Below are 11,975 nucleotides of genomic sequence, written 5' to 3'. Positions count from 1 at the left end.
TAGGTGTCCAGCCCCCCACCTGCCATGGGGGCTCTGTTTCCCTGCCCCGTCCTTTCCCACCTGTCTCAGGAAGGCAGCTCCAACTCTGCTCTTTGCTTAGTGAGCCAGTGGATTCAGATGCAGCAGGCCGTGAGCCGCGGGTAGGTATGAGTTCTTTCTTCTCCCCACCTCTGCCCTCCCTCCTCCCCTGGACTCTTCCGTCCCACTTCCTGCCTGCTCCTACCTCACCCCCATCTTGCCCTCTGTTGCCCTCTTTCTTTTGTTCTTCACTGACTTCCCAGAGGAGTGGATTTTCCAGCCTTCCTGCTCTACCTGGTCATCTGGTCTCTGGTCATATCTGGCATGGTCGCCAGAGGAGACCCGACACACAGGCAGCCTAAGGGGAGTGGTATTGTGGGCAGAAGCTCCAGTGTGTCCTAAGCCCGCATTTGCTCACTCAGGCCGGTGAGGAAAGAACCGCTCATGAGGAAGCCTGTGGGGAGGTGCTGGGACCACGGGCAAGGTCGGGGTGCTGTGTCAGATTTCTTTAGGACCCAATTTCCAGACATCTCTGCTTTTAGAGTCAGATTAGGGGATCTGATGGGGCCTCATCCTGGATTCTGACCCCGCTGGGCCCTGTGATCATGGTTATTCACAATACCCAGACCTAGTTGGCATCCCCACCTGTAAAACAAGGAGATGAGGCAGGAAGTTTCCATCAGTCCCTTCTGAGCCCTGCGTCCTGCAGAGCTGCCTCCCAGACCCCCTGCATCTCCATTTCAGCTAGAATGGCTCTTGCTTTGTCGTTACCCTTTGGAGATGTGAGTAAGTCCTCCTTTGCTGCCCTGCAGGAGGGCATCACCTTACCTGGCTCCAGAGGCCTTACCTTCTCCACTCCCAGCAGTGCTTCTGAGCTGCTTACGGTGGTCATGGGGAGACCATGCCTCTTCCATGTGAAGAGGAGAGCAGTGGGAGGCAGGCATCTCTTGCCTCTGTCCAAAACTGACATGGCCAGTGAGGAATGCTGTTAAAGACAAAGTGCACTTGGCCTTTTGGGTTTTTTTCCTTTTGTTTTCGTGTTTTCCTTGGCATAGGACCTGGAATATATTGCCAGGTGGACAGTGTTGCTCAGTCCACCTGTGTTTGGGGCTGGCCTTCCACTTTGGAAAGCTAATGGAAGAGACAGGGCTGCTGGTCCTACCTGGGAAGCTCCTTGCTAAAAGCTGCAGGCCCATCTCCTCAGCAGAGTGAACAGAGGGCCTGGGGTACAGACACCCGCAGTGCCAAGAAGCCAGCACCCTTTTTCTAGAAGAACAAGAACAGAATCGCAGTGAAGTCCTAGCCAGGCCACTGGCATGGGTGGGCTCCTGAACCTCTCCTTCCTTATCACAGCAGATGTGTTTCTACACTCTGCTTAGACAGCCATTAGACAGCCTTTCACCAGCCTAGTCCTGGGAAAAGGAAATCACTGGGCCGGATCTTAGCCTCAAAACAGCTGCTAACCTTTAAAAGGAGGATGAGAGCAGAGGAGTTGGTGGACCCTCGGGCGCGTCTCGAGGTGGGTGCTTTCCTCAGAGCTTGCCCATGTGTTCATAAGGGTGTGTGGAATGTCTCAAGACACTGCTCCGATGCTTTTCAGCCCCGTGAGGAAGAGGTCCTCACAGGCTAGTGTGAGTGGGTACCATGTGGGAACAGTGGGAAAGTGGTAGGCAAGCGGGACCCTCCATGAGAATGGGGATGTGTTGGGGAGCCCTGGCTCATGGCCTTCTCCCCACATGTCTTTTCAGATGCGCTGGCTCCCTCCCTCCGAGGCTACTTCTCAGGGCTGGAAGTCCCGTCAGTTCTGCTGAATACTATGTAAGTACTCAGTTTCCTCTGAATACGCAAAGCCCCTACTACACTTGTGTACATGGTGGCTGCGCCATGAACGCAGCTCTCATCCTTTCTCTGCACCCACACCTCAGGCACTTCCTTTGGTTTTCCAACTTTGTTAAACTCAGCGTCTTTCTGAGAGGAAGTTTTCACCTAGGCATGGGTGCTACTCTGTTTGAGTCTAACTTACAAAACCAGTACCTGGCCTCCCACTATAAGCAGTCAGTGCTAGTTTCTGTAGAAGAGCTGTCAGAAAATTTCATTACATAATTATAGTTCACCTGCTGCCAGCATTAAATCAAAACCTTAAGTTACAGGACTAGTGATCCACTAATTTATACAGTAGTTTATTATGGGAGTCTTATTATGGGAGATTTATTAGAATGAGTTTCCCTGCATACATCATATCCAAAGTTCTAATCTTTATAAAAGACCTCATTTTTCTACTGAAGGCAGAGTGTACAGTTCAGCAGGCTTTCCTTTAAGGTTTTCATCATGAAGGAAGCAATATTGTAAATTGGCATTTTAGGCCTAACTTTGCTTCAGAGAACTACCAAATGAAGTTTTTCCTATAAACATAGAATTTCTACAAAATACCAAATGCCTTCTGTAATTCAGAAATTCTGAATTTCTGTTAAGTATAAGGTACTGTTCTTCTAAACTGTAATTTGGTATGTAAATTTGGAGAGTCTACTTAAAGTTTTTAGACTGTTATAGTTCCACCATCAGCCTTCTCTTGGTTTACATGGTTCCTTCTCAAAATAGGAAGAAAACTGAGAAGAGGGAGGGGCCTGATCCTCATCCTGTTAGAAATGCTAAAGAGATCATGGCAAACCCAAGCACCTAATTCCACCATAGTGACATGGGCCTTTCCTTGGAGACTTGTTAAGATAAAAATAATTCCAAACAAAATTAATGTTCCTTTTCGTTTTCCACCATTAATACTGAGTCCATCTGCTTTTGTTAGATCATTTGAGGCCATTTAGACAGACTCCTCTGGAGAGGCATTCTGTAGAACGAACAGGCTCCTGGTTGACTTAGATTCCACTTACATGGAGAAATGTTTCAGACCTCTCACAAGAAAACGATTAAAGAAATGGTAGACACTAGAGCTGGCCTCGTGCAGGTCAGTGCCGTCAGTGAGGAAGAAAGAGCATTGAATATAATTTTTAAACAGTGCTAGGGTTTATTGAACACAGGTAAGTTGCCCTGTTGACCTGAAGTCTCGGTTGGTGGGTCAGGTCACTTTCAAGATCTGGGAGGACTTCTGCATGTGGACTTCATTTGTGAAGTTCTCATCACGCAGGAGGCCGGCCCTTTTGGATGATCTCCGGTCCGAGGTCAGAAGACCCCCCTTCTGTGTTCGCAAAGGAGAGGCCTCACCAGACAGGAGAGTAATGAGCATGAGCGTGTCAGAAGCCCACAGACTAGTCTCTGAGCAGCCAGTCATAGCCCGGCCACATTCACGGCTCTTCCTCTGACAGTAGGGATCGGAAAGTTGAGAGAATGCTCTGCGCTTTAGGACATCAGCATCAGTAAGCTAAAATTGTATCTACTCTTCCTCTAACCCAACATATTTCATGTTTTAACTAAATTATTTCATATTTGAATGTGGCCAAATAATAATAGTCCTCTGGGGTGATCACAGGTGACGTACACAAATCCTTCCAGGGTCAGACAGTGAAACAAATTTCTTTACCCAAAGATTCTCAGAGCCTTTATTACCATATAAACATCATGAATATTTAAGAGGAGGTGGTATTTCTCAAGCTTATTTGAGACCAGGTCATCTTTTTTTACAGACTCTTAAGTGACTAATGCTTCATGCTTGGGGAAACCATATCCTAACCTCTTAGCCAGAAACGAAACCAGAGGCTCCCATATATAGAGATCCTTGGATGAGTATTCATCTATGATGCTGCTCATTAATCTGTGATGATATCTAAAAACCCAGACAATGTAGCTTCTTGTAGCTGCTTTTTCATTCTGAATTACGTGTCTCACCTGCGCGCACGTGTGTGTGTAAGTACCCTTTTTAAATGGCAGTGTTAGGAAATGGCAATTGTATTTTAAATGTCCTTCGTAGTTAACAATTCATAATACAGAAAAATGTTCTTTTAAAATACTTAACTATTTTGTGAATTCTAAAAGTTTGCTTTTTAAGAGAGTTTTTTTTTTTGTTTTGTTTTGCTCCATGGAATACCATTGTTAAGCTATATAAGACTATATTTGAGATATAGTCTAGGGTCTGTTAAGTCCAAAATTCCATTAAGTCATGTTCCGTCTTCATTTGCCCATAATGAACTTTTAAGCACAGATCCCAAAGCCATACTCAAGTGGTTGCATAGGAACCTCTGTCTGTTACCATGGTGCCGCTGGCCCAGCACCGCCTTACAACTCCAGACGGCACTGTTCACACGGACCCTGCTGTGGGCACCTCCCTCTTCCATGACAGTGTGTTTAGCTCTCCACTATCACAGGCTGGTAGGGTGTTCAGCTGGAGGTGTCTAGGATGAGGAAACTGGAAATTCCAAAACCCATGAGAGAGGGCGTGGCTTGAAACGTTGACCTGGCCCTCAGCGTAAACTGACAGTTGAAGTTCATGAAACTGGAGGAGAAGCCACACACCAAGCACATCTGAGACCCAAGAGTCAGCAGAGAAAGAGCAGCCTCCAGATAGTGGAGAGGGAGCTGAAGGAGCAGGGGTGTCAGGCCACTTCCGTCAGAGCCAGATGCTCTAGGAAAGTCAGTCACAGTGAGAGAAGACCTTCAACTTGGCAGTTTCATTTGGTAGAGAAGCTGGCAAAGGATGTTGGCCTAGGACCTAAGGAAGGGCTTTTTTTTTCCCCCCTTAAGAATTTATGTAGGCTCCAGAGAAGACATCCATTGTGAAGCAGTTGCGTGGGTTTCAATAACAGAGATCCTGTTTCATTTTTATCTGCTCACCTAAGTTTTTTCCAAATCATTTCTCACAGACCCTTCAGCGGGAGCTCTGAAGGCCGCAGTGGCTACCAAGAAGGATCAGCAATTGCTGTCCTTTGGAAGTATGGCTTATAAAAACCCTTTAAGATCTGAATAAGAATATGTAATGGGCCAGGGGCAGTGGCTCATGCCTGTAATCCCAGCACTTTGGGAAGCTGAGACAGGTGGATCACTTGAGGCCAGAAATTCGAGACCAGCCCAGTCAATATGGTGAAACACCATTGCTACTAAAAATACAAAAATTAGCTGGGCATGGTGGCAGGTGCCTATAATCTCCGCTTACTAGGGAGGCTGAGGCAGGAGAATCGCTTGAATCTGGGAGGCGGAGGTTGCAGTGAGCCAAGATCGTTCCACTAAACCCTGGTCCAGGCAACAGAGCAATACTGTGTCTCCAGAAAAAAAAAAAGAGTATGTAATGTCTCCTGTGGATGAATCATTTATGGTGAGCTAAGCTTGGGCCATGGGCCAGACTCCAGCCTTGGAGCCTGTGGGGATCAGGTAAGGAAGGGGTATGGATAATGGCGCCCATTATTCCTGCACGTGGGAAGCCTAGTCTCCCAGCCCATCTAAAGTTAGACCAGCTCAGTGCAGCTCTGTTACTTCTGCTTCTTCTAGTCTCTTGAATCAAGTCCTCTCCAAGACAGCCTATGATCCAAGCTGTGTAATCTTAGGCAAATGCAAATTAGAATTGGAAACAGTGGTGCTGATGAGCTAATATAAACATTTTAAACCAGAACAACTCTGTCAAAAAGGCCAAATGAAAGCCACGTACCACTCATTCGCAGAGGCTCACATGGCTCTCTCCATTCGGTGGAGAGGGCTTTCTTCCCCAACTCGCTTTCCCAGCATGGAAAGAACAGATCTGAAGATGAGCGGGAGTGACGCTGTCCTTCCAAATCCTGAATGAGGTCCTCCAAGGCATTTTCATTTATCTTCTTGGACTTCTTAGTGCTAAAGAGAAATCAGTGACTAGACTAGAAATATAAATAAGTACTTTATTCTCTGGACAGACATTTGTTGTATCTGCTGTTTGCAAGATATATGAACATGAAAAACAGGCCTGTGCCCCTCAGGTGCTTAAGTTCTAATGGCAGAGAACTGTGGACATATATATGAGAGGGGAGTTACTGCTCACGAGCCTGCAGGATCAGCCTGCTGTGAGAGCCACAGCTGAGGGCGTGTACAGGGCATGTGCACGCTGTTGCCGGGGCATAGGCAAGACCATCGGGAGAGGGTAGTCACAGGAACAGGGTGTTCCTGGCGTTTTAATTTTCTCAGCCTCTTGCTGACGGATGGTGTCGAGTCTGGCCACAGGCTGTGTCTACATCACTAGAGTTTTGCTGATGGTCCAGCCATGTGCCAGAGCGCCCAGAATATAGAATCACAATTGAAAATTGTCAGTTTCCCAGATACACTGAGAACAGGAGAACGTGAGCAACGCTGCTGTCAGTCCTTGAATGCAGTGAGAGTTAGGCAGCTTTCCTTGATGGATGTTAAATTAGAGTTGAACTGTTTGTGAAATGGAAGAACCAGTATTTGGAAAAGCCAGGTGGAGTGTAGGGGGAGGTCTTCTTTCAGGACTCTTGAAATTTTCCTGGCCATGGACTGGGACCAAAGCCCAGAAATTACAAGCACATATAGTTACAGCCCCCCTCCAAATTGGAGAAGGAAATGGCAAGAGAAAACACTGCAGAATTTGGAGCAATTTGTCCCTTCTCTTCTATTTTGGGTGGAACGGCCTCACCTGTCTTTGGCTAGAGCTTGGAGTCATCCTCAGGGGAGCCCCAGGCGCAGGTGCCCAGGCAGAGCTTAGAGCTTAGAGCTTAACGAGGAGGAACGGCCCAGACAGCCTCGGTGGCTCCTGCTGTCACTCTGACCTTAGAAGAGAGCCACATGTCCGTGTCACACTATCACACTGCGATGCACCCAGCAACCAGTATGAGGCTGTGAGGTCTGCACATCGCCCCTAAGGCTACACAAATGCCGTAACTGTCCATCATATCTAAGGCTAATACAGTGAGCAGCCGCAGCATCTCCGGGAGGAGATGGGTAATATGTAATCAAATAGACATAATAGTTTAGGTGGCGATAGTGTTGAGGGAATAAATAACGCCAGGTAAGCAGCTCAGTGCTGTGGCGGGGCAGCACTTCTGGTGCCTTCTGCTTCAAGGTAGCAGAGCAGTCAGGGTCCACCTGAGAAGGTAACACTCAGCAAAGACCTAGAAAGAACCAGCTTCACTCGGGGTTTCTTTTTCAGAACACACTCCACTGTAGTGAGGGTTAGAAAATATTTAACTCTGTAATCTTAATGAAATGGACAGGAAGTACAGCAGGCTTGGCTCTTGTGAGCGCTAAGGAATTGCTGGGAGAGCACACAGGACCCTCCTCAGAGGCCTTTCTCCATTTTCCCAGTGAGGAGACGTGAGCCTGGTTCTGCGATTCCTTCCAGTTCTGGGGTCTGTTATGGTTCCCGTCTGAGCTCTAAAGGTAGGGGTGGGCCTGAAGACCCTCCACCCTGCCAGTCCTGTGGACGTGGTGGGTGCCCCCTCCAGTCACCACTGTGTCCGCCACATCACAAGCACTTACCGAGCTCCTCTGCAAACCACGTGACAACCAAATGCGGTGAAGGCTATAGCCCACCCCCCACCTGCTCCTGTCCATTGTCTGTTTTCTGTGGGTCTGGCTGGAGTCCTTGGAGACTCCTGAGCATGTACACTGACAGAGCTGCCTGACTGCTCCCTGGAAGAAGTTCAGAGAGGGAGTCACGTGTTCAGACCAGGCCATGGGGTCCTGAGACTCCTGAGAGCAATTCCTGGCCGGACTCTGGCTCATGTCACTGCCCCCAGGTAACACGCAGGTGCAGACAACTGTTGTTGAGGTCTCAGGAGCAGCTTGGTGATAAAACCCTGTGCTCCTGGGGACATAGATGAGAGGGAGGGTCCCAGGATCCCAGTATTCATATCATCAGTGCTGAGTCGTTTCTTAATCTTAAAAATGCAGCCTCCCGGGAAGTGCAGCTGGCTCTGCAGCCCTGGGTGGCTTGCACTCTCCCTCCTGTGTGGAGGGGGCCTGGAGAGGTTGGGTGAGCTGATAGGTTTTGTGTGCAGAGATGATTATTTTTCTGTTCTCAACCCAACTTTTGCTAAAAAACTAGAATCACATCTAATGTTGTATAGTGAAATTCTGGGGAAAATATTTTCTTCCTTAAATCTGAGAAGACAGATGTCCTAGGAAGGTAGTCCTTCCTTAAGGCTCACCCTTGATTCTGGAGTTGGGTTTCAGCACAGCAGTCCTGTTTCCTGTGGAGTCCTGGTGGGGCCACTGAAAGGTGCCAGCTGAGCCAGTGCCATCCTTGTGGGGAACTTGGACAGTCCATAGCAGTACGTTATGCACTCCAGTTCTCAAAGCCTTGCATACTGGACATGGCCTGTTTGCAGGAAGGGAGGTCTGAGAAATGCTAATAGGAAGTAGGACCGCTGGTGTCCACATGCACGGAATTGGGCTTCCTTCCCTGGCGCTGGAATCTTTGCTGTAACCAGCTGCGTCGGGGGCAGCCATGCCTGCGGGAGGAATATTAGGAACAAATTCTTTGCTGGGTCTTTGTACCTTCGTATTTCAAAATTCTCAGACCCTAGGGAGTAGCCAGATACGTTCACAAGTGGGCATCCTTTTGCTTTTTGTTTTCCAGGAGGTGCCTGGAGGAAAGTTTAGTCCTTAGTGCCTGTGACAGACAGGGCTTTCCTGTGGCCTTGGGCTGACCAAAGCTGCTGCTTCGAAGCAACTCCTGGAGGCGGTTGTTTCTGGATCTTGCTCTGGGTGTGGCCTCAGGTCCCATGCCTTTGCTCTGTGGGGCTTTTGGATGGTCCTCGGGGTCTAGGCCGCAGCCTTTGGGATGTGGTACAGAGGCGTCCTTGCTGGGCCAGCTGCCTCCTAGCGCCCTCACGAAGAGTTCATATGCTTTTATTCGAATGCCCATTCTCCCTGGCCCCCAGGAGCCTCCTCTGACTTGCTCCACCAAGTCCTCAGTGCGTTTTCCTGGCTGAGAGCTTTTCATGCGGCGTATGTAAGGCCATTCTGCAGTGGCATCTCGTCCTCCACTCAGCAGCAGAGGCCTTTGATCTCTCCTGTCATTGCCTGTTTCAGCTCTCTGCCCTTAGAACAGGCCAGTCTTCAAGACCGAGGCAGCCCCACAGGAGGTCACTGTGCACTATTAATGGGTGATCTCTCTCTGCATCCCAGGTCCCAGGTGTGTGATGGCGGCTGCAATCTGTCTTGTGGGTATTAATGCAATCTTCAGTGGTGGCTACTGTTCTCTAGCTGTTCTGCAAAACTGGAGCGTGCTGGTAAGTAACAGTCAGGGTTGAGTAAGCGCTCGGGGCAGCATGGCCTGGGCAGGGCGCTGTGTTGTTGGCTAGTGTGGTCACATGGGCACTGCAGGCCTCTAGGGGTGGGGCCGGATTCCAGGTGCTGGTGCCCTCCCTGCCCCCCGGAGTTCTTGAACATCTGCTCCAGCACAGCCTACCTACGGTAGGTTATCCCAGGACAGCAACTGATAGGTTTTTAAAATGTATCACCCTAGTATTTGGTGCTGACATGTCCTCCTTAGGTAAAGCTGGCACCACGAACTTCTGGCTCCAGCAGCACCTGGAGGGAGGGACTCCACCTAAGGAAATGTTACAGAAATGAAGCATCTTAGCCTTTTTTTTTTTTAGGGGGGGGGCGGGATTAATCATTTTGTTGGAATGTATATATTCCCCCATCTTATTAATCCAGTTATACTGAGTATAATCAGCCATTTCTTGATGACTTGGGGACTTAGGAGAATCACCCTTGGGCATGACTGAATCATAGGATTCTCAGTGCATTTCTCCAGACTGTGGGCCATTTAGTAGGCAATGGTTTTAGTGATCTGTCTTTTCAATCAGTATCATCTGTCACTCCTCAGTTTGTTTAGCTTCTAGCAGTAAGTGAAGTCTAAAAAACAAATCCTCATGTAGCATCCCCAGAGGTGACCTTCCTGCCAGGTAGCACGTTAGGGGCTGCCGGGTCTCTGGAAAGCCTGGCTTAGAACAGCAGGAACACCAGGGGTGAGTTGATGGCAGTTTATGTCTCAGCCTAAACAAAGCAGCAGACTACATCCCTCTGAGGGGCTTATAAAAAAAATTGAGTCCGAGAGGAACAAGATTCCTGCTACGGACAGAGAACCAAGCAGTTCTGGCCAAGGAGGTGGGACGGCATTTGAGGGGCTTAAGTCACTCCATGCTCGGACGGTCCTCTCAGTGCCGTCCCAGGAGCGTGCATTAGGTGTGTGTCATGTGCAGCAGCCCCTCCCACCACCCCAGGCAGCCTTCCCACAGGACCCTGCACTTTGGGCATTTTTCCCTCAGTGCCTGTTTCTTGGGGCAGCTGGGTCTATCCCACCAGGCCCACAGCCTTCTACTGTGTGAGCTTTTCCTTCTGTCACAGCTCTTTGTAGTCATCACTCAAACTTTTTTAAAAGACATGATTTTGTTCTTCCTCCTGGGGATATTTCAAAACCAATTAAGCCGCTTAGACATTTTTTCCCCACTTATGCAATTTTTGAATGCTAGTTAGACATCATGATTTTTAAATGCAGCAAGTCAACCAAAGCATCAACAGTGCACGGAGAGGGGAGCTTTCCTGGCAGGCGACAGAAGGGCCTAGTGATGGGGACAGAAAAGAGGAGGGCAGGTCTGAGTCATTGTCCTGGGGTCAGCTGAGGTGGGTCAGGTTGCAGATGCCCCAGATGGGCCTGAGAAAGCAGCAAAAGCAGCAGCCAGCATGTAGGGGAGACATGGCATTCTCAGCACCAGCTGTGTTAAGGTGGGGCTCACCATTTCTTGGGGCCGTCCCTAGGTTTCAGGGGTGAGTTTGGAGGGGGCTTTTCTCTTCCCCAATCTGAGGTGAGACACTGCTTATGTGACCTACCCTTGGAGGACAGAGATGGGCCACTTTTCATCAGCCCCTGGGGCTGGAGTGGAGTTACAAACTGCAGAAGACTGCCCCTAGAGACTGTGAACTTTTTCAGTGATATGTCTGAAAATGGCTCTGTTACAAATTAATATCAATACCTGATTTTTTGAAAATGAATGACATAGTCGGCCGCTTCCAGGAAGGTCTCGCAAAGAGAACCTGCTCCTAATCAGAGCCTCATGTGTTCCCAGCCCCAACCCCGCCATCCCTCCGTGGGGCTGTGTTCCCGGATGTCTTTGGATTCTGTTTAAAATGTCCTTGTTAAGACATTCCAAGGTTTGAACTCCGCTCCTAGCTAAACGTCTTCCTTGTTTACGGGACTGAAATAGCCACGTTTTGACCTTCTGTTCAGTCTGGGATCATCTGTGGTAGTGTGACTACATTGCTTTCCCATGCAAGGATTCCATTTACACAGCAGTTATGGAAGGCCCAGAAAACTAGACTTCCTCCCGCCCATGTTCCTTCTCCCTTCAGATCAGCCCTCCTAGGCGGCCATTCCTCCTGCTCAGGGGCTGAGGCATGGGGAAATCGCATGCGTTATTGCCCAGGAAAGCTGGAGGTGCTACATCCCCCTCATTGGGGCCACGGCTGCCCATGGAGGGCTCAGGGTGCCCCTGGGCTGGTGTGTGGAACCCAAAGTGGGTCCCCGTCCTTAGTCTTCTGCTCTCAGGCCAGACATCATCTGCACTGGGGCCGGTGTCTTGGTGACAACGTGCCATAAATGACCCATCACTCCTGTTTCATGTGCCCTCCAGTCTTAAGTGTGTGAATGGAAGGTTTGCATTGTGCCCCTGCAAGTGACTGATGTCTGGGGTTTAGGGAGGAAGAGATGGTCTCAGAGAGGCAAATAACAATGCAGGATTATGCCTGTGGAAGTCAAAGTGGCCTGGTCAGTGAGAACCCCTGCTAGGAGCTCAGAGGAAGAAGCCCTCAGGCCCAGTGAGATCGGGAGCGGCCAAGCTTTCTAGGGTCCTGAAGATGTGTTTTGGCATTTGGCATCTGGGAAGCCACTGGGAAGACGAGCAGGAGTGGAGTGATTTAGGAATGTTGTCTTGCTACCCGAAGCAAAGTGGATGAGGATTCGAGGTAGAAGCGCATATCTGCAGAGGTGGCCCTAAGGGGGTGACAGCAGAGTGGAAGGAACAGAT

The 11,975-nt window shown here is 49.2% G+C and overlaps 1 protein-coding gene across 3 annotated transcripts in view; it reads left to right on the top strand.

The window, feature by feature from the left end:
• The window catches only part of RBPMS (RNA binding protein, mRNA processing factor), a 181,039-nt gene extending 171,869 nt beyond the window's left edge, over window positions 1-9,170 (top strand). For 2 of the 3 annotated variants that reach the window (XM_012468775.3, XM_012468776.3), the window contains exons 7-9: window positions 4-140; window positions 1,767-1,836; window positions 9,073-9,170. In XM_012468775.3, the coding sequence (XP_012324198.1) occupies window positions 4-140; window positions 1,767-1,836; window positions 9,073-9,087 (222 nt within the window). In that variant the 3' untranslated portion in view covers window positions 9,088-9,170. The remainder of the gene's footprint in view (window positions 1-3; window positions 141-1,766; window positions 1,837-9,072) is intronic. The other variant, XM_012468781.3, reaches the window with a different exon arrangement.
• The last annotated feature ends 2,805 nt before the right edge of the window (window positions 9,171-11,975 follow it).

Source organism: Aotus nancymaae, unplaced genomic scaffold, assembly GCF_030222135.1.
Source record: "Aotus nancymaae isolate 86718 unplaced genomic scaffold, 86718_ANA_hifiasm-v0.15.2.pri h1tg000079l, whole genome shotgun sequence".
NCBI lineage: Eukaryota > Metazoa > Chordata > Mammalia > Primates > Aotidae > Aotus > Aotus nancymaae.
The sequence above is the reverse complement of the archived record's forward strand: the minus strand, read 5'-3'. Positions and strand labels throughout refer to the sequence as shown.